The following is a 19,444-nucleotide window of genomic DNA, read 5'->3' on the forward strand; positions in this document are numbered from 1 at the left end:
GATTTCCAAGGAGCAGGATCAGACTCTCCGTGTGTGCTGTCACTGGAATTATGAGCAGTATGAATAGACGTTTAGTAGCACATACAATAAAAGTACCAGATCTCAGAGTGGCTGCTGGTAAAAAATACGTGGGGGTCTGATCTGGTGGGTCTCAGGCTGAGCTGTGCACCTAAGGAGAGGTTGTCCAGATCACCAGCAGTTTTGTTGGGATAAATCTGGAGTAACTGAACAACTTTTGAGTGTATTCAATATTAATTGACAGAAGAAGCAAACCTGAATATCTTGCAGTGAAAAGGATGAGTTCTGATGGCAGACGCATGCTGGAAAGCTTCATCATTTAACCTGATTTTTTTTTAAATTTTGGTGGGGAAGTTTTACTGCTGCTTGCAAGCAGAAAATGTACTAATTGTCAACGAGATTCAAATTTTTTTAGTCCCTCAGAAGCTGCAATCCACATTAACCTTCCAGCAGGGAGAACTAGTGGTTTGGGGGAAAAAAAAATAAAAGGAAAAAAAAAAAAGGCAGGTTTTTTCTTGGCGGCATCTTAGGGGAGTGGGTGAGGGAAAAAAAACCCTTTTATTTAAAAATTATCAACAGGTATTTTCCATGGAGATTGGCGCGGGGGGGAGCCGGGGAATGAACGGCCGCTCTGAGGCGAGGGGGAGGCGGGAAAGGCGGCGGCGCGCGGGCCGCCCTGAGGGACACCCGGCGCTGACAGGGCCCGCCGCGGGCACGGCCCGGCCAAAACCCGCAACTTGTGCCAAAACTTTCCGAACTTAATTAAAACAGCCCCCCCCTCCGCAACCCCTCCCCGCACCGCCGCCGGGCTCCGCGCCGCCGCCGCCGCCCGCCCGGCCCGCTCCCTGCCGGCGGTCCCTGAGGGGAGCTCCATTGTCTGTGAGGGGATGGCCGCGCACCCCCGGCGCGCCCCCGCCCGCCGCGCCCCCGCCCTCCGCGCCGCCGTGCGCGGGGCGCCGGGCGGCCGCGGCGGGTGGCTGCCGGCTCTCCCCCAAAGTTTTTGGATCCGCGTCTCCTCATGATGTATGGATGATATATTGCATTGTGGGTGTCAATATAACTGACGGCCATATTTGCCGGTGCTGCTACTGCTGTAAACAACCCAAAGTGTCTGGGAGACACGGAGACGCTTCGCTGAATTTCAGGACGCTTCTCCTCCTCCCGCTGGCCATGTCTCTGGGAATGTCTTACAAGCCCAACTTGAACGCCCACATCCCCGGGACTCCCCTCAACCCGGGTAAGTCCGCGGCGGCAACTGGGTGGCAAGTTTGGGAGGCGAGCGGCGGTGCCGCACCGGCACCTGGGGGAAGCCCCGGACTCGAGTTTGTGCCCGGTCCGGTATGGCGGGGCAGCGGCTCCGCGCCGCCATTACCCGAGCGCGCCCGCCCGCCCGCCGGCGCCGCCAGCCCCGCTCCGCGCCGCCCCCGCGCCGGGCACCGCGCCCGCCCGGCCCCGCGCCGCCGCCGCCGCCGCCGCTCCGGGGCTCCGGCCGCCGGGTTTCCTCCATGCTCGGCTCCCCGGGGCGGCTGATTGATCTGGATCAGGAATATTCCGGCGGCGCCTCAGCGAGGACCGCTGCTGGCGGGACGCCGCAAGTGCGGCCGCTCGCCCCGCGCCTCGCCTCGCCTCACGCCTCCTCCGGCGGCGGGGCCGCCCCGGGCCGCGCTGCCCGGGCCGGAGAGGAGCCCCGGAGCCCGGAGCTCCGTCCGCGGAGGCACCGCCAGCTCCGCAGAGCGACCCTCGGTCCGCGCTGCCCCGCGGAGCCTCCCCCGCACCCCGAGCGGAGGAGCCCTCTCCGCTCGCTGGAGATTTTTTGGGGATTGGGGGGGGAAGGCGTGCACACAGGGATTGCACTATTCTTTAAAAAAACCCTCCTGTTTAAAAATCACTCCTCATCTCGTATTTGTACAGGAGGAGTCTTTCCAACTTTCCTCTTTAAAAAGTTTCCTTGACAGCGTTAACTTTTTGCCTTTTTTTTTTTTCCATTCTTTTTTAAACTACATTCTACCGTTTTTCTTTTCCCGGTTTCCGAAGGCATCAGCCGGCGGGTTTTTGCGGGTGCTGCGGTGCTGCTGCACATCGGGTCTCGGTGCGGGAATCGGTGCAGCCTGAACAAAGCCGCAGCAGCAATTGCTTCGCTGTGGGATATTTGGAGGGGATCTCGCTAATCTGTGCTCGTCGGCTCCGATTAAACAGCACCAAAATGGAGAAGTTGGTTCTGACTTTAAAAAAATCGTATTCCCCTCTCCCATTCCCGCAGCCCAGCCTGCAGGACTGGTATCAAGCAGCCACAAATCAGGCTGATTTTTTTTTTTCCCTGAGAAAAAGTTTTGGAGTTGGGTTTAGCAGGGAGTGAAATGTGCCTGGGTGATTTTTACAGCACCGTTAGTGGTTGTAATCCTAGGAGGCTGAGGAGCGAAAGGGATCTCCGGGATGCATCTCTAGTCTAGCTACCAGGAGAGCAGCAATCATATTTTACTGCAAGGACTCGTCACCAGCTGGTGGCTGTGCCACCTCGATCCTGCCTGGAGCTGAGCTCGGTGGGGCTGCGAGGGTGCAAAAGGCTCGGGGAGCCGGGCTGGTGTCTGGGGAGCACCGTGGGCTCCAGTGCTGCTCTGCGGAGGGGTCAGGGAGCAGGGGATGTGCCCAGGATTTCTGACAAAAAGCAGAAGTGTCACCGGAGGGGGGGAAAAAAAAGAGAAGAAAAAAAAAAAAAGAAACAAAACAAAGCCCAGCAAGAGAAACCGTTCTCCTGCCGGCTCCCACGAGAACCTGTGCCTTGCTCTCCGGAACAGCCGTAAAATTGCAGGGAAAACAAAGGTGGTATTTTGCGATGGTGGGTGAGGGGTGGGGATTAGGTCATGCAGTGGAGGGGATCCGAGTCTGGCTGCTCTGCGAGCAGGGACTGCAAAATCCCGGCTCAGACATGCCGCGCACAATGCGAGCCGAGCGGTGAAGTTTCTGTCTCCAGCCCTCTCGCTGCCGTGCCTGTGCTTTCCAGCGCTCCGGCTGCGATCAGGGCTTCGGATTCTTTCATGCAGTTTTATCTTCCCCTTCTCTCCCACCCTCCTTTTCCCCTTGTATCGGCAAGTTAGCAGCAGTTTGCTGTCATGCTGGAACTATTCTTGTCTAAGTTGTCCTCTCTTCTGAGTTCGGATCATCCTCAACACCCCCAGAATCTTTTCAATGAAAGAACGTCCTCCTCTGAATCCAAAATGGGCTCTCTCTTCCCTCCCTGTCTTCTGCCATTATCCTCACGCACCAGCTCTTCCTCTAGCTAGTGGTATTGCCAGCACCGTGGCCTAAGGCCAAGGGACTTAGACAAAGCAGTCCTTGCAGTTGCACATATCGCATTCAGAGTGATATGACTGCAAATGGCCCCCTCCTTTCTGGAGCTTAATTCTGATTTGGAGGAGATTGCTTCTCTATTGTGCCTAAATTAAATGCCCCCCAGCCAAGAGGATAAATCCTAAGTTTGCTTCCAAACCTGGAGTGAAGGACCCCCCCCCCCCCGACCCCCCCACCGTCCTGCAGAGGAGAGGAAAACAGGAAATCTGTCCCTTTTGGCCTGGAATCAGCCCTGCAGAAGCCTCTCTGTATGAATGCTGAATATTTTGGTCTCGGCCGACGGAGGGCTCTGGGCAGCTGTGGATCTCACAGGGATTTTCCTCTGGGAGGTAATGCTGCTTCCCTGCAGTGCAGGGCTTCTGGTGCAGGAGTATTTGGGAAGGCAGTGTCGACTCAGCTCTTGGAGCTGTGTCCTTGCTGCAGAGCAAACTCCTCTCAAGTTGAGGCTGAGAGTAGCCACTCTGCAAAATTATACTTAAACTGCACATCACTGGGATGGAGCAGTTGTGGTTGGTGGGTGCCTGGGCTCTGTTCTTGCATGGGAGCATGTTTGGGGAATCCAATCCTGGACTGAAGTCCAGAGGGAGAGGAGCTGAATGTGGGGGAGGAAATACGGGGAGGAAACCTCTGTGGGTTGTCGGCAGATCTGGGGATGACTGCGGGTGAGGAAAATGCAGCTGCTCCACAAGTGACTCAGGATGCTGGAAGCATCTGGGTGCTGACTCCTCTGCCTTCCACCAGGCTGAGGGAAGGAGAATGTGTTGTCACAGCAGAATTCAGTGCCTGTTCCTCTTCCCTGTTGCCCAGGTTGGTGCTGACACTCGGCCCAGGGCGGCTGCAATCAGCCTTGCAGTGTTTTGTCCGAATTTTGTCCAAAGTCGCCTTCCTGGAGGGCCTGGGCTCAGGGAATTGGGTGCATGCATGCAGTACCCCAAGCTTTCAATTCCAAGCTGCCTGTGCTTGGAGAGCCCCATTTAATCTCCTGCACAAGCACCTTCTCTGCCTGGGCTGTAAAAGGTGTTCTGCTGGGGACCTGCAGTGGCACCTTCCCAGCCCCACCTGACCCCACAGTGGCCCAGGGGAACCTCTGTTACCTTTTCTAACAACCATGTTTTGATTTGTTTGTCTTCTCTTGCTTATCCTGGGAAGTACCACTTCCTCCTCATCTGTCTTGTGTTTCATATTGTTTGACTATTTCTCCATAAGGGACCAGCTGCTGAGCTGAGGTGAAGTAGAGCATCTCCGTTGACTTAAGCTGAACTAGACACTTACACCAGCTGTGAATGGGTCTGTAGTTTGTTTTTCACCATGTTTCCATGTGTTTTCTGGCTCAGTGGATATTCACCAGCATTCCTATTTTGTTTAGACTAAGCACAGGTCAGAGAAAATGTGTTTCAAGATACAGAAGCTAGCAGAAACAGCTTGGGATTTTCCTTTACTTTCATTCTCATCCTTGCAGAAATGTCAGGTTTTGAGACAAAATCCTGTTTGTGTAAAAAAGCTTAAAAGCTGTCATCTGTAGGACCTGGAAACACCAATTCCAGCTGACTGTGACAAGGGAAGGAGCTGTGTCTTGGTTCCACATGAACAAGTGGTGGCCTGGACAGCAAGTGCTGCTCTAGCTGAGGACCAAAGGGGCTCTCAGTGCACCTGCCACACCTCACAGCAACCACAGGTTTCTTGTGAAAAATTCTCACTGGGAGGTGAAATGAAAACAATTTCCCTGTCTGGGGCTGGAGAGACCAGCTCCATTCAGTCCTGAGAAATGACACCAGCACACGAGGCTGGCCCTTATGTTCTCAGCACTGCAGTGCAGACTTGCTGGAGCACATGGCTTGCTTGTCGCCCTTTACAGAGACAGCTTCTGTTTGGTATTGTTGACCATATTGAGAGGTTGTTTTTGGAGTGGGAGTACTGGAAAGAATACTCTTTGTAGTCAGAACAGAGAGCAAAGTGTTTGTGCCTTAGCAGGGGGGATAATTTCTAGGAAATATGCTCCCCTCTCCGACTCAGACTGAAATTTGCTGGATCCCTGATGTCTTGAAGCCCATGTGAAGTTAAGTGTGATGTAAAAAGAAGCTTGCTAAACATGTTTCAGAATTAGCAATTTTCAAGTGGACTTGTTTGGGCATTTAGAAAATGGGCACTTTTGGCTTTGCCTACCTGGGTTTTTGGCTTGGGAGCAGTGATGTGGTTTCCAGAGTCAGCGAATCTCCGCATGGTCCCCACCCTGCACCTTGGTTTTGCTGCAGAGTGCTTTGGGTTCGTGCTAACTGGATTCTTTTTGGATAAAAGTGGTCCAGAAGCTCTGCTTCAGTTGTGCAACACAGCTGCTCCATCCCTTGCAAGGATCCAAACCAAAGATGGCACAGCTTTGATCCATACCCCCCTAGTCTGGGGGACCAGACTAAAATCTAACCTTAAGTCATACCCCCTCAGGCCAGCTACATGTGGTGTGCACATACCAAATGCTTTCATCTTTTGATCTGTTCCTTGTGGTGCCAAATAACTTGCTAGTGTAGGAATAGCTTAAGCAAGAAAAGAAGAATGGTAGGGAGTCAAGGGACTGGCTTTACTTTTTCTGATAAAAAAAGAGACAGGAGGGTAGGAAGAGAAGACATAAACCATGACCGTTATCCACATGGAAAGATTAAATAGCATGAGAGTACTAGAGGAAAGGCCCAGAGTGTGACAGATCAAAAGAGCAAGGCCTCTGGCTGTTATGATAAAGAATGTCCTAGTTCTTGAGAACATATTTATGTGTCTGCACACTGCTTTTTTTACAAGGAAATAGTTTTATTCAAAGAAAGGTCTGTTCCTTCCACAAGGGCTGTTCAAGGGAGAAATAGTGGGTGAAAATACAATTTTCACAGCCAGTGCTATAAGGAAGGGTTTGTGCAAATGAGAACAGGGTCCATTATTTTAAATTTAAAAATTTATGGGAAGGTTGGGGGGAATGGGGGCTCTGTATGAGCTCTGGGTTGGCAGCTGCTGTTAGAATTCAGTGTGTGGCTTGGCTGTGCAGTGGATCTACTTGTGTAGACACGCATGTGGTGTCCCATGGATGGCAAGGAGCTCTTGTTGAACTCAAACCAAAGTGTGTAGAGGGCTAAGGAATAAAATATCCTTGTAGTCAGCCAAAACACTGCAGCTGTGTTCAGCTTCTCTCTGCAGAAATTGCTGGGTGAAGCTGTTACCTCTCCCCTGGTGCTCGAGGATGCCTCATGGTGTGTGTTGGCAAAGCAGCTTCAGGAGCATTTCTCACGTGTTTTCTGGCAAAGTTGCCTGGTTTAGGACAGAATAATTCATATCCTCTCAGTTCAAATGTTCCAGCCTCGTTGTCTGGTACCCCATAGGGTCAGGACTGCATGAGGAGGGTCCTGCAGGGCAGTAACTCCAGCTCTGGGATCTGGAGAGGTGGTGGCCGCTGAAATGGCAACAACCTCGAGGTTTCAAGCAGCCTCAGCTTGAAGGGTCTGTGAAACAGAGAGAGCTGTTGGGATTCCATAAAGTCCAGGCTACAGGTAGCTCTTCTGACATGCTCTCATGTTCCTGTGTGGAAAGAGTCTGTAAAATTGCAGGAGTTTGTCTTTGTGGTTTTTAGGACTTTACAAAGTACAGGGCAGCAGAGAAACACAGTGGGATTGGGAAACACATATCCACTGGGTTTGGGAAACACATATCCAGTGGGATTGGGAAGCACATATCCAGTGGGATTGGAAGAACATATCCAGTGGGATTGGGAAGCACATATCCAGTGGGATTGGGAAGCACATATCCAGTGAGTTTGGGAAACACATATCCAGTGGGTTTGGCCCTTGGCTTGTCTAAGTCAGTCCCACACGAGTAACTCAGTGATTTGTGTGACTGTTCCTGGTTTTCCTTTGCTGCCTGTGGAACAGGGGGGTAGCTGATGCCTTGGCATCTGCCAAAGTGGATCAGGTGAGTGTACCCAAGTGTTCCTGCTCCTGCTGCTTCCATCAGGGTGCTCAGCAAGATTCCTTCCCTGTTATTTTTCCAGCAAGCAGCAGTAATAGAATTAAGAATTAAAACTTGAAGCAGCAAATTGGTCATCATTGCTCAGGCTTGGAGCTGAAGGGATCCCTACAAACCTGTCAGGAATTAATGAGAAGGTTCCTGGTCAGCAGGAGTTTAGGCAAACAAAGATTGATTTGAGATCCTTTGTCTCTCTGGGTGTTAATTTGGGCTGAGGGAGACTGCTGGAAGGAAGAGATTTTGATACCAAAATCTCATTTCTGTTTGCTGTATCCCCCATAATTAATAAAGATTAATATTAATTTACAAGGAAATCACTACATTTTTATGGGGAAAAATGCTTGTGGCAGTCTTCTGCTTGAATACAGAAATAAAAGACATTGTTTGCTCTAGAATAAGTGGGGATCTACAAGGTTTTGTGTACATTTAATTGGGAAAGTGAAGGGAGGAAAGTGTGTATATTAATTAAGGTTTTAAACAACAGCAAGCACTAAGAAAATTTGGGATGTGATTCAGGGTGCCACTGAAATTCAGTACCAAGCACACTCCCTCTTTGATTCTGTCAGTTCTTAACTGTCTCCATTGTCATTTTAACGTTAGAGAGAGCAAGCCTCAATTTAGATCCCCCCTCCTTTTTTCTCTCTAGTGAATACCTAATCATCACACCGATTTTTGACTGGGTATTGACTGTGAGACTTCCTGGCCTAATTTCTAACTATAATAGCAATATCTGGTGATTTTTTTTAAATTTTTTTTTTTTTAAATCCAAGATACACAGGTTGTTCAGACATACAGATGAATTTTGGGTTAATTGAGTGATAGTCATCCAAGACCCAGGGCTTCTCCTTGAGATTAACACACAAAGTGATAGGTCAAAAAGCCCAAGGTTTGTTACCCTGTGAGATACTAATACCCCCCCAATTAATTTCATTTTCATGATCGCGTCATTTTAAATTGAGGTGAAACCAAGGATTTTCCCTTTTTTCCCCCCCTCCAGCTGAGTTTGACTGGCACAACTTCTGACATGGATGTATGGAGGCTGGTACCGCGGCCAAGCCAAATCCTTTCCTTTGTTCTCTGGGCCTGCTGCTGCTGCTGATAAAGTGGTCGGCGCATGGCATTATGTCTTATTACATTTTTGATGCAGACTGCAAAGAAACGGGTAAACTCACCATGGTTACCACGCTCTGTCACTTGGCAGGGCCCGGCGCACTCAGCCTCTAGTGTCTGCAGCGCGGCTCTGCAGAGCCCCGGCTGCTCCCGCATCCCCGAGACCTAACTGCATCCCTGAGACCTAACTGCATCCCTGAGACCTAACCGCATCCCTGAGACCTAACTGCATCCCTGAGACCTAACTGCATCCCTGAGACCTAACTGCATCCCTGAGACCTAACTGCATCCCTGAGCCCTAACTGCATCCCTGAGACCTAACCGCGTCCCTGAGCCCTGCTCCTGATTCCCTGAGACCTAACTGCATCCCTGAGCCCTGCTCCTGCATCCCCAATCCCTGCTCACAACATCCCTGAGCCCTGCTCCTGCATCCCTGAGCCCTGCTCACAGCATCCCTGAGCCTTAACCACATCCCCACTCCCTGCTCCCGCATCCCCACTCCCTGCTCCCGCATCCCCAAGCCCTGCTCGCTTTTTTTCCCCCCATGGGACCGGCTCCAGTGCTGTTCCCATGTCTGGGAAACTTTTCTTAGAGCCCCTGGATGTGGATCTGACTCTGCTTTGTGCTGGTGCCTCGTGTTTCTGGGAGAGTTTTTCTCTCCCAAGACAGAGCTGGCTGTGTTATCTCCTGCAGACCGAGTGTGTGCCATTGCTTGAATTTACAGAATGTGAAACAATCTCTGAATTGTCTGTGCTGGGATATCACAGGATATGCTGAGTTGGAAGGGACCCATCAGACACCCTGAGACTCACTCCATGTGCCTGAGAGCATTATCCAAATGCTTCCTGAGCTCAGGCTTAGTGCTGTGACCACTTCCTTGGGGAGCCCAGTGCCCACCATTTCCTGATCTCCTTAACCACCAGTGTGTTTTCATCAACCCACATGGGATCAATAAGTTGCTCTAAGTTGTGCATGGACTGCAGCTCAGTTTTGCTCAGTGGGTAAAGCAGGATTCTTGAGGTCATTGGAGTCCTTCCCTTCTTCTCATCCAGTTTGGAGCTCTTGTATGTGACTGCTTGCAACAACAGTTCAGAGACAAGTCTTTGCAGGATGGGCCTTTTGTTTTATTGTACGTGAGGAAAAATCACTTAAGCCTTTCTCTGCTTAATTGAGGTAATTAAACCTTCTTACCTTGCAGCACAAGGGGCTCATTAATGTTTCTGAAGCATTTTGAAGTCCTTGGAAAAGAGATGGGGTTTGCTGTTGTGTCATGTTTAGTAATTGTTGAAATTCAGTCTTCTGGACTTGAAATACTGCATTTCACATACAGAAATCTCAAACTTGTGTATTTTGAGCTGCTAATGTGAAGAACTAATTGAGAGAGTAGCTGACAACTACTGTTCCTACTCTGTAGGTGTGTTGTTTTTTGGGGGGTCTGCTATTCTTATTTCAGTGATGAAACTGCATGTTGTAATGACATAAAATTTAGCAGCTTTGTTAAAGACAAAGAGAAACTTTGCTCTTTTTAAGGTGACCCAGTGACCAGCCCAACTTGCCTTTTTGGGATTTCACATCTGGTTAACTACTAAAAATTAAGAACATGCTCTCTTCTCACAATGAGTGATATCATGTGATAACTCAGAAGTGGAAAGAGACTTCCCATCTCAGGACAAGAGGCTGTTCCACTATGTTCAGCAGAGCTTTTTACAGAGTAACTGCTGGCCCTTTCTTTTTGGAGAGAGGGGAAAATAGGAATGAAGTCATTTGCAACTTTAAAACAAAGCTAGAGATTTACATAGTTCTGAGCCCCAGTGACTTTTAGCATCAGTTTAATTTAGATTTAAATGAAGGCTGGTAAATGAGATTTGTTCCTCATATGAAAGACAGTTGGGAATTTTCAGCAGAGGAGTTTGGAAGGGGGGAGATATTTCCAGACAGCAGGCAGTCTGTGTCTGTGCCTACAGGCAAAGACAGCAGCATCCATGGATGCAAGGGCACTTGAGCTGCAAGAGTGAAGGAGTTCAGTGCTGTGATGCTCCCTTGCTCCCAAGTGCATAACCAGCAAGTTTTTTAGCACAGTTGTGAAGTGGGCAGTAGAATTAAGCCCCTAAAAAAAATCTAGCAGTTGTTTCTCAAACCTAAATTGTTCCCATTGTAGAACAAGGGGGAGAAGGTGTTTTGGTTGCTCATTTCTGGAGCAGTTTGTCAGTGATGACATTAGAATCTGTTTCTGGAGCTTGTAACTGACTCAAAACTCATTAGATGTGAATATAATAGCTTATAACTTTAGAAAAAAGTAACCATAACACAAAGTGATGTTGTTTTCCCTTTGATCTGCTTATACAGCACAATTTGACTGGCTAAAAATGTTTGATATCACACGAAGAGGAATAAAGGTAGCACTGCTCGCCTCCCATGTCACACAACGAGCAGCAGATCTGCTGTACCTCAACTGCCTGTTCCCTAGGAATAGTTCTGGCATTAGCTGAAAATAGTACTGAGGGTAACTTGCTTTGACCATGTGATGACACTTTGAATTGCAAAATTACTTTCAGATAACTTGCACTGAAAAAGTAAAAATAGCACAGCACATTAGACTCATCTGTGTGGAATGTATATATGCAAAAATAGGGCTCCTTAATACTTACAGTTTGTCTAGGCAGAACAAACCTGTCATGCTACACTCTGCTTCACTTTTAGGCAAACAATTTGCACTGATAATGCTGCAGGCTGTGCTGTTTCCAAGTGTTCATCAAACACGAGAGAAGCATTAATTCAGCCTTTCTCTTCCTAGCAGTGATGCTCAGAAATGTCATTAGTGATCTCAGGCAAAGGTGAGAGGTCACATCTTTAAGAACAAGTGATTAAAATGTGTCCCAATGTAACAGACTAATTAATCTTTAGATAATAACAGATTTTTTTTTTCTCTTTTCTCTCTGCAGCTGGGAGTGTTCACTCTCCCTCCACAAGTATGGCAACATCAGCACAATACAGACAGCTCATAAATGACTATGGCCCCCCATCTCTAGGCTATACACAAGGGATGCAGGTACAGCTCTGCTTATTTTCCTTTAATCAGATCACTGACCCCATGTTTGTGTAGTAGCAGGGATGGTGGCCTGAAATCTGAGGTGTTCCTCCCTCCCACCAAGGTCTGAAATCAAACCCAAATGGCAGACTGCTTCCTTGCACATGTCTGGGGATCAAATTAGGCTAAGCTGAGTGCTGAGGGAGGTTGGTTCCTCATTAACTGCTAGTCCTGTCCTGAGTCACAGAGAAATGTCTTGAATTATGCTCTGTAAGGGCACTTACAGATTTTAAAGTTATTTGTTAAAACCCCAATATTTCTGTACAGTTTTGTCTTCTCAGTCTCCCTACCTGGCTAACTTCTCCACAAAATCAACACTGGAAAACCAGAGACAGGGTTAAATAAGCAGTTCCCAGTTTGCTGCTTTTCAGGACTGTTTTAACTTCTGCTTCACCCTAAGTCCAAGGCTTGCAGCTGCATCCTCACAGTTGATCCCAATTTTTGAAGAGTATTGTGTCCAACTGTAGCAGCAATTAAAAAAAAAATAGTGTTTATATATATGTAATAATCCTGAAATTTTGTTCTTTTAAGAAGTGATTTACAGGGCTATTTCTGGTCTTCCCCAAACTTCCACTTGCTGTTTCTTGTAATTGTTTTGTTTTCACAGTATTTGACTGAGATTAATTTACTTTCAACTACAGGGCACCAGCAGCAGTCAAGTACCACAGAGCAAATATGCAGAACTTCTAGCTATCATAGAAGAATTAGGAAAAGAGATTAGACCTACATATGCTGGGAGTAAAAGTGCGATGGAGAGACTAAAAAGAGGTAACTTTTAAACTTATTTTTAAAAATAATTGTTTCCTATTCACTTTGTGAACTTGTATACAACTTAATGACAACTGTTTCCTTTGAAAAGAGAGCTTGAGCTACTCTTAAAAGTGGGGGAATTAACCAGCAACTGAAACCTTGGGATGCTCTGTCTGAGCTGTATTTGAGAGATAAACAGTGACAAAATGTGTCTCATGTGGATACAGGGAGTTTGAGTTAATAATTCCATCCTTATTGTAGAACCTCTCATGTATACATTCTTTCAGGCTCCTGGTGATTTACTTGCCCTTTCAATTCCCTTTTCTCCCCACTCCCCAAAACCCACAGCCAAGCATTGTTTACATCTCCCATCTACTTGGCCCAAGAAACTTCACTGAAGTGGATTTTGCCCAGAGAAATACAACATTGTGGTAGTTCTCACTGAGGCTGGTGGAGAAGAGAGCTACAAAAAATCCCCAAAAAGTGATGGGGAAGGGTGTTCAGGCCCAGATGGCAAACACGAGCAGAACTCTGTGGAGAGCAGAGTGGGGCTGCTTAGCTTCCCTTACCTCCTGTCAAGTGCATGTCACTAAAAATCTTCTGGTAAAGACAGAGCAGCTTTTAGGGCTGGTGATGAGTCTCTCCAGCTTTGCTTTGTCAGCTAAAAGGGGTAATAAACGCCCTTCCCTTGTAGTGTAAAAGAAACCCCTGCATGCCCCGCTGCTGACATCAGCCTGACATTGTCCTCTGCAGGGACGTGCAGGGATATTTCTGAAGGAGCAGTGGGACATTCCACTGCTCCAGCTCCTGAAATGGCCCTGGAAGGCCACAGACAGCAGTTGGACTGGCAGTCCTCTCCTCTAGCATGACATGGTGACTTTTTCCTCCCTTCCTTGTGGTCCTTGTGCTGAGGTTGTCTCATGCCTTCACCACCAAAGGGGAATGTTGTTGTAACAGACTAACTCCAGCACCTTGCAAATCCCCCTTACACTTACCCCAGACTACAAAGCTTTATTTAAGGCTCCACCATTATGGAAGAGTAATATATCTGCCATGACATGCAATAAAATGACTAGTAGCTGTTCTGGGAAAGGATGCAATAAAGTCTGCTGATGAGTGGTAAGTGGAATCTGGCCCAGCTAAAATCAATGTTGCTGGAGTCTCTCTTTATTGCATTGCCTGAGTCAGTATTAATAGATCATGAATGGCAACAGGCTAATGGGGACAGCTTGAGAGAGACCCAGAGAGATGCAGACATTCTCTGGGCTGGATGCTTTAGTTCAGTGAGGAAAAAGTTGCTTTGCTGCCTCTTGCAAAACGTAGGTTTAAGATACAATGCTGCCACTGTGACTTGCCAGTGCTGCACGAAATCCCGAATAAACACTTTTTGCTGCCATCTTTTGGTCACAAAGGTACCTCTCTTTCCATTTTGGGAGCCTGGTGGCTGAAGGAGCATGTGCAAGTGTGAGAGCAGAAGTGAGTGAGGGTAACCATGTGACTGCTGCCTCCATGGCCATGGAGTTATCCTGAATAAAGTCCCTGTCCCCAGCTGCGCCTGCTCCTGAGCACAGAGGCTACTGACCTCTAAAACTGGCCAAATTCCCAGTGTTCTACATTATTCAGAGTAGTTCTGCTGCATGAACTGGGCATCCTGCCACCAGATCCAGGTCTAACACACTGCTTGGAGTTCATGTTTCTGCATCCCACAGCTGCAGCTTTGCTCATCTGTGGCAGTTTAACCCTTTGCAAAACCTTGTGCTCACCAAGTGCTCCCAGGTCAGTGCTCTGTGCTCTGGGCTAGCAGCCTTCTAGAAACAGAAGCCATTCTCTCTAGAGATTAACCCCATCCATTGCCTCACTGCCCTTTCTCCACCTTGTTAAGGAGCATGATGAGCAGAGAAATCACCTTCTGCCTCGTCTAGTCACCAAAATATAAACCTTTGTTGTAGAAAAATCTGTCCATCTCTCATTTTAACATCTATCTCAAGCTCTGTTCTTTCAGCAGCTCTATGAGCATGAATCTACATTTAGTTCCAGGATTATGAACCAAGGTCCAGATTGCTGGAACTCAAGGCAACAGGACTTGTAGTGGAAAATTCCACATTATGTCTGTCAGATGAGAGCAGTGTGTAAAGTGGTGATGATTTGCACTGGGAGCTGAGCCAGTGTTGGGAGGTAACTTTCTGCACACACCATAAAAAAAAAAAATCTCTTATTTTAAAATGAGAGACACAAGTTGTCTTTGAACAGCATTATGATGGCTTGGACTTTGATGCATCCTCCCAGAGAAGAACTATCCCAAGGCATTAAGAGCTTGCTAAAATGACTCCCCAAATAACTTTGTAATTTGTTTCACTCCACCAGCAAAATAACTCACTGATAGGTAAGAGATTTTTTTTCCCTCTTAAATCTTTGATTTTAAGGAGGCCCACACTGCACATTAAGATCTACCTGCCACTGCAGACTTACAAATCTCACTATGTTCTGACTCCTGCTTTAGTCCCTTCTCAATTTATAACACAAGTTTGGGAAGGCAAACTTCAGTGGAGAATGAAGTTTGGGAAGCAAGGGCTGTCCCCCTTTGCTGAGGCCTTGGCAGCTGGGGACAGAAATACATAAACCTTCCTGTGGACTGTCACTGCAAGTGTGGCCTGAATGGGATGATTTAAAACACAGCCAATTCTTTTGCAGGCATCATCCATGCTAGAGGATTAGTTCGGGAATGCCTGGCCGAGACGGAACGAAATGCACGATCCTAGCCCACTGCTTCAGCTGCAAGGATTTCCATCTCCTCATGAAGAAAAAGTAACACTTCTTCTTTTTGACTCTTGAAACATTCAAACTCCTTCATTTTGAATGTTTTACCGTTCTGTTTTGCCCTTGCAAAAATGTACAGTTAAGAATGAAAAAAAAAAAACCAAGGATTTTTCAACTTACTGAGGGTTTGCATTTTCTAAAGACGTTAAAACTCCCTAAAATGTTTCTAGAACATGGAAACTGAAGTGCATGCAGAGGAATGCTCTTTTTCTCTCCCAGGCTCTATTTCAGTTCTCTTCTTATCCAGCCACAGCCTCATTCTGTTTTTTTTTCCTTTGACTATGTTCACTTATCCCCAAAACGTCAATCTTTCAAAGTTTGACATAAGCTCTAAGGATTTTTTTTAATAACTGCAGAATAGCATGCTGTACCTAGTAGTCTGCTAAGTCACAATTTGTCATACAGCATAGACCCTGCTTAGAAATAACCTTCCCCTTCTCTTATTTTCCCTTTTTTTGTTCATTTTGCATAAACATTTGCATGACTGTTAGTGCTTTGAAGTCCACTTAAAGTGCATGAGCTATATGGAAAATAGGGAAACCTATTAAATAATAACAAGGTCCTGGAAAGCTAATTTCTACATTAAGGCTGGAGATTTCAGTTTAAAGTTTGCAAAAAAAAAAAAGAAAAAAAGAAAAGAAAAAGGAACATTCTGGATAAATTACTAAAACTGTTATTTGCATCTTTGTATGTATTTATTACTTGACGTAATAAAGCTTATTTTCATTAACAGTTTGTATTAAAACTATGTACAGTCACTTTAATTAGATTCATACTCCAGGAGCAACAACTGTCAAGAGATAAAAATTTAATCTTCATGCAGGAGTTTAGGAAAGGACAAGGGAAGGGGACTGCAGATTGCTGGAGAACTCCATCCATGGCACAGGGTGCAGTCTCTGGGACAAGGAGCTGAAATTCTGGAAGTCTCTGTTGCCTTCAAAATCCACACTGTGGCTTTGGGTCTTTGTTGAAGGCAAAACATGGTGAAGCTGGTGAGGGTGCTGTCCAAAGGTGAAAGAGAAGTTCTGGTTAAGCTGCTGGATAAAACCAGGAAAAATGAACTTCAGGAGTGGCTTCAGAGTAAGGGTGACAAAGGAAACACAGCTGCATTCATTCCTGTAAAATGGGAAATGTCAAAATGAGTGAAGGTACCAACATGGCCAAGCTGAACTGCAGCACAGCATAAACATAATAAACAACTCTAATTAATTAATTCACAGCTTGGATGAACTGGACTCTGTTGCCTTGGGAGGCAGCTTCCAAGACAAGTCATTTTTTATCTGTAATGACTCAGTTGTACCCCTGAGCTGGAGGGCCATGAGTGACCATCCCTCACCTGCAGGAGGGCCCTCCCTGTGCCCCAGTGCTCAGCACCACTCCAGGCAAGATCTGGAAAGCTGCTGGTTAAACTTCATTCAGAGCTGAGCAGGACAGAACATTTGTTCAGCTGGCAGAGCTGAACCAGTGACTGGTGTCTCTTCCAGCAGCAGCTCACACCATCACAAGCAGAATCCAAACCTGGTCACAGTTTGTAAAGGATTTATGTCACTGAAGGCACTGCCTGAGTAAGGATGGGAATGAGAACCTTTTAGTGCTGGAGCTCTCACAAAGCAGCCCAAGGTGTCATCTGCACAGAAGGAAATCTATTGATTTTTTTTGGTCTGTGCTAACAATGGTGGAAAGCTTATAGCTCCTCTGTAACAAGGATTCTTTTATCTCCTGAACTTGGCAGAAAAACTGATTGCTAAATGTGATTAATGAGATGATGGCAGGGAGAGGCAGGAGTACATGAGTGCTTTTATCTCCCCAGCTTTACAGGAACAGCAGGTCAGCACCAGGGTTTCAGCTGTGCCTGTGAAGCCCTGCATCATTTGTTAGCTGGAAAACTCTTTGGGTCTAATGACAAACAATTCTCTTACCCTGCTAGGGCAAGTCAGAATTTCACATGTTTATTCCTTATCCAATTGTTGCATCTCTTTAAAAAGCTTTTTCCTTTCTAGGTTTTCCTTTGCTCTTCTTTTTTTCTCCTGCTTTTGCTTCTCTGATGCTTTCTTCTCTCTAAAAACATCACTGTCTTCGCCTTTGTAGAAAAGGTCAACTTTTTCCTGCAGGATTTCTCTGGCAATCTTTCTGTTCTTCTCCACTGATCTTGTCTGATGACACTGAAGAAATACAAAGGACATTTTAACTGAAACTTTATCCTGTTTATTCTTCAGCTTTCCCTTTCAGTCTGTATATTCCTGCCATTAAAGAAAATCCCCTCCTCCCCAAGCCAAGAGCATCCTCCCACCAATAACAGCTGCAACTTTTAAAACCAGAAGATATATTTTAATAATTATTTGCTACTGTAACTCGTCAGACTGGCTCTTGCATTAATCTTTAATGCTTCCCATCTTACCTTGGAAAGCTGCTGGAGTTTAACTTAACTGTGTCTTCCCCTTGTGACAGGAAGCAAAGATTAATTTCAAGGTATTAATCCACAAGAAATAAGTAAGAGAAAAATGCTTAAAAAGGATCTGCAGAGTGACTGTGAACAACAGATTCTAACTCACATGAGGGACAGGAATGTGACAGCTGCTTCAATACTACAATGAAGATTCATTTAATTGAAAACTGCAAAACTGTAACTGGGTGGCAAAGCCAGGAAAAGCAGCTCTGACCTCAAGTTTATTTATCTGCTGGCAGCCAAGACTGCTCCTTGCTGAGATTCTTTTCAATATGTAAACTTTTCCTGTGATTATGCTTTATTCTGAAAGGAGGCTTGGAAGTCCTGAAACAGTTTGTGACTCAATAAAATAAAACACAATTACCTTCACTACAATCCCAGATGGAATATGCTTCAGGACAACACAGTTGTTTGTCTTATTTGTGGCTTGACCTCCTGGACCATCACCTCTTACAAACTGTTCTTCTAATTCTGCCTCACTCAGTTCAAGGAGATTCAGAGAGTTCCTTTTTCTTTCTGCCTGAAGCAAGGGAACACTGGGCACAGAGAGCTGCTGCTTCCTCAAAATCCACTGTGTCCATGATGGTGTTTGCACCCCTCTCAGCAAGAATGCAAAATGAAATAAACTTGGAACATTCATACAGAAACAGGACACGGCTCCTCTGGAACAAAACCTGGAATGGAGAGTGGAGTTTTCCATGAGAATCCTTGTTTTGAGATGAGCTGCACATACTGAGCAGTATTTCAATATTCAGATTTTATTTTCAAGGTTATCTGAACTGGTTTTGCAGGCATCTGCCTTGAAATATTTACCATGCTGAATAGAATTTTGGTTCTCCGTGTAATTATGATTTAAAAAATATTTTCAAAGGGATCCGGAGAGCAGCAAATAAAAGAATACTCCTACCAACACTCAGAAAATACTAAACATATTAAAAAAAAAACCTAAATGAAAAGAGGTTATTTCAGTCTTGCAGTCTGACCTGTACAGTCTCACTGGGAACCTGATTTTTCCCAGGTCAAGGTATTAATAAGATTATTAACAAAGGCACAAAGGTATGGCTGGAAGTGTGCATTTTCCTCATGGATAATGAGGAATGTCAGGTGTCAGTCTTCAGCAAGCAAGGCATTAGGTAAGCACTTAAAACAGTACAATTCTTTATTTGACTCAAAATACTTCAGAATTCAGAAAATTTGAATGTAACTGCTGAAATTAAAATAATTAAAAAACTTTTATTGGCAGGCGCTACAGAAGTTAGTAACATTTTAAAATGAAGAATACATGCAGAAAAACAAGCAGCACTTCTGGTTAGTTCCGAACGAGCTTTTATTTAACAGGTTTCATAGAGCCCTGCCGTTCTTACAGAAGCCCGTTTTGAAACCAGGACTGAAAACTCTTGATAAGGTTAAAAAAAATCACGATCCCTCTCAGCCTATTCCTGCTGTTGGACACTGCAACCCCAAAGCAGGAGCAAACACAGAAGATACCGGAGGATTTACTCGATTTCCCGCAGCGCCCCGGGCTGGGGTCAGGCTCGGAGCGCGGCTCCCAGCGGGGCGGAGCGGCCCAGGGGGAGCCGAGAACCGGGACCGGAGCCCGGCCCGGGCACAGCCGAGAACCGAGAGCGAACCCCGGACCCGACCCGTCCGGCCCCGCTCACCTCCGCCGGCCCTCCCGCACTGCGCCTGCGCACGCTGTGGGTGGGTGGTGCTTCCGCATTGATTGACATACAGGAAAGCCAATCGCTGCCCGAGGGGGCGGGGAATTGAGCCCGTCCTCCAATCAGCTCTCTCCGGGAACGGCGCGGCGGCGCGCGCCAATCCGCGGGCGGCGGCGCGCGGGCGTTGCCGCGCAGCCAATCAGCGCGGGA

The 19,444-nt window shown here is 46.7% G+C and overlaps 2 protein-coding genes across 7 annotated transcripts; one reads left to right on the plus strand and one right to left on the minus strand.

Moving 5' to 3' along the window:
- Positions 1–907: 907 nt before the first annotated feature.
- CDK2AP1 (cyclin dependent kinase 2 associated protein 1) lies at positions 908–15,872 on the plus strand. 2 transcript variants are annotated; one of them, XM_033076218.2, is made up of 4 exons: positions 908–1,255; positions 11,415–11,521; positions 12,202–12,328; positions 15,002–15,872. In XM_033076218.2, exons 1-4 carry the CDS (start codon positions 1,048–1,050, stop codon positions 15,067–15,069), a joined length of 510 nt encoding a protein of 169 aa, XP_032932109.1. In that variant the 5' UTR covers positions 908–1,047; the 3' UTR covers positions 15,070–15,872. The 2 variants fall into 2 exon arrangements, with proteins under 2 accessions (XP_032932109.1, XP_032932110.1); XM_033076219.2 differs by lacking the exon at positions 908–1,255 and adding an exon at positions 3,380–3,695.
- MTRFR (mitochondrial translation release factor in rescue) lies at positions 15,371–19,328 on the minus strand. Of its 5 annotated transcripts, none has more exons than XM_033076216.2 (4): positions 19,235–19,328; positions 17,938–18,247; positions 17,047–17,289; positions 15,371–16,128 (listed from the first exon to the last, which is right to left on the minus strand). In XM_033076216.2, exons 1-3 carry the CDS (start codon positions 19,291–19,293, stop codon positions 17,077–17,079), a joined length of 582 nt encoding a protein of 193 aa, XP_032932107.1. In that variant the 5' UTR covers positions 19,294–19,328; the 3' UTR covers positions 15,371–16,128; positions 17,047–17,076. The 5 variants fall into 5 exon arrangements, with proteins under 5 accessions (XP_032932107.1, XP_032932106.1, XP_032932105.1 ...); XM_033076215.2 differs by having other exon boundaries at positions 15,371–16,161; XM_033076214.2 differs by having other exon boundaries at positions 15,371–16,164.
- Between the last annotated feature and the right edge of the window lie 116 nt (positions 19,329–19,444).

Source organism: Catharus ustulatus, chromosome 18 (assembly GCF_009819885.2).
Source record: "Catharus ustulatus isolate bCatUst1 chromosome 18, bCatUst1.pri.v2, whole genome shotgun sequence".
Lineage (NCBI taxonomy): Eukaryota > Metazoa > Chordata > Aves > Passeriformes > Turdidae > Catharus > Catharus ustulatus.

Coding starts and splice junctions, on each gene's coding strand:
- CDK2AP1 (XM_033076218.2), top strand. CDS start 1,048: ATGATATATTGCATTGTGGGTGTCAATATAACTGACGGCCATATTTGC. Junction 11,522..12,201: donor GCTATACACAAGGGATGCAG/GTACAGCTCTGC, acceptor TTTCAACTACAG/GGCACCAGCAGCAGTCAAGT. Junction 12,329..15,001: donor GATGGAGAGACTAAAAAGAG/GTAACTTTTAAA, acceptor ATTCTTTTGCAG/GCATCATCCATGCTAGAGGA.
- MTRFR (XM_033076216.2), bottom strand. CDS start 19,293: ATGCGGAAGCACCACCCACCCACAGCGTGCGCAGGCGCAGTGCGGGAG. Junction 18,248..19,234: donor GTGCGGGAGGGCCGGCGGAG/GTGAGCGGGGCC, acceptor TCTCCATTCCAG/GTTTTGTTCCAGAGGAGCCG. Junction 17,290..17,937: donor CATCTGGGATTGTAGTGAAG/GTAATTGTGTTT, acceptor GTATTTCTTCAG/TGTCATCAGACAAGATCAGT.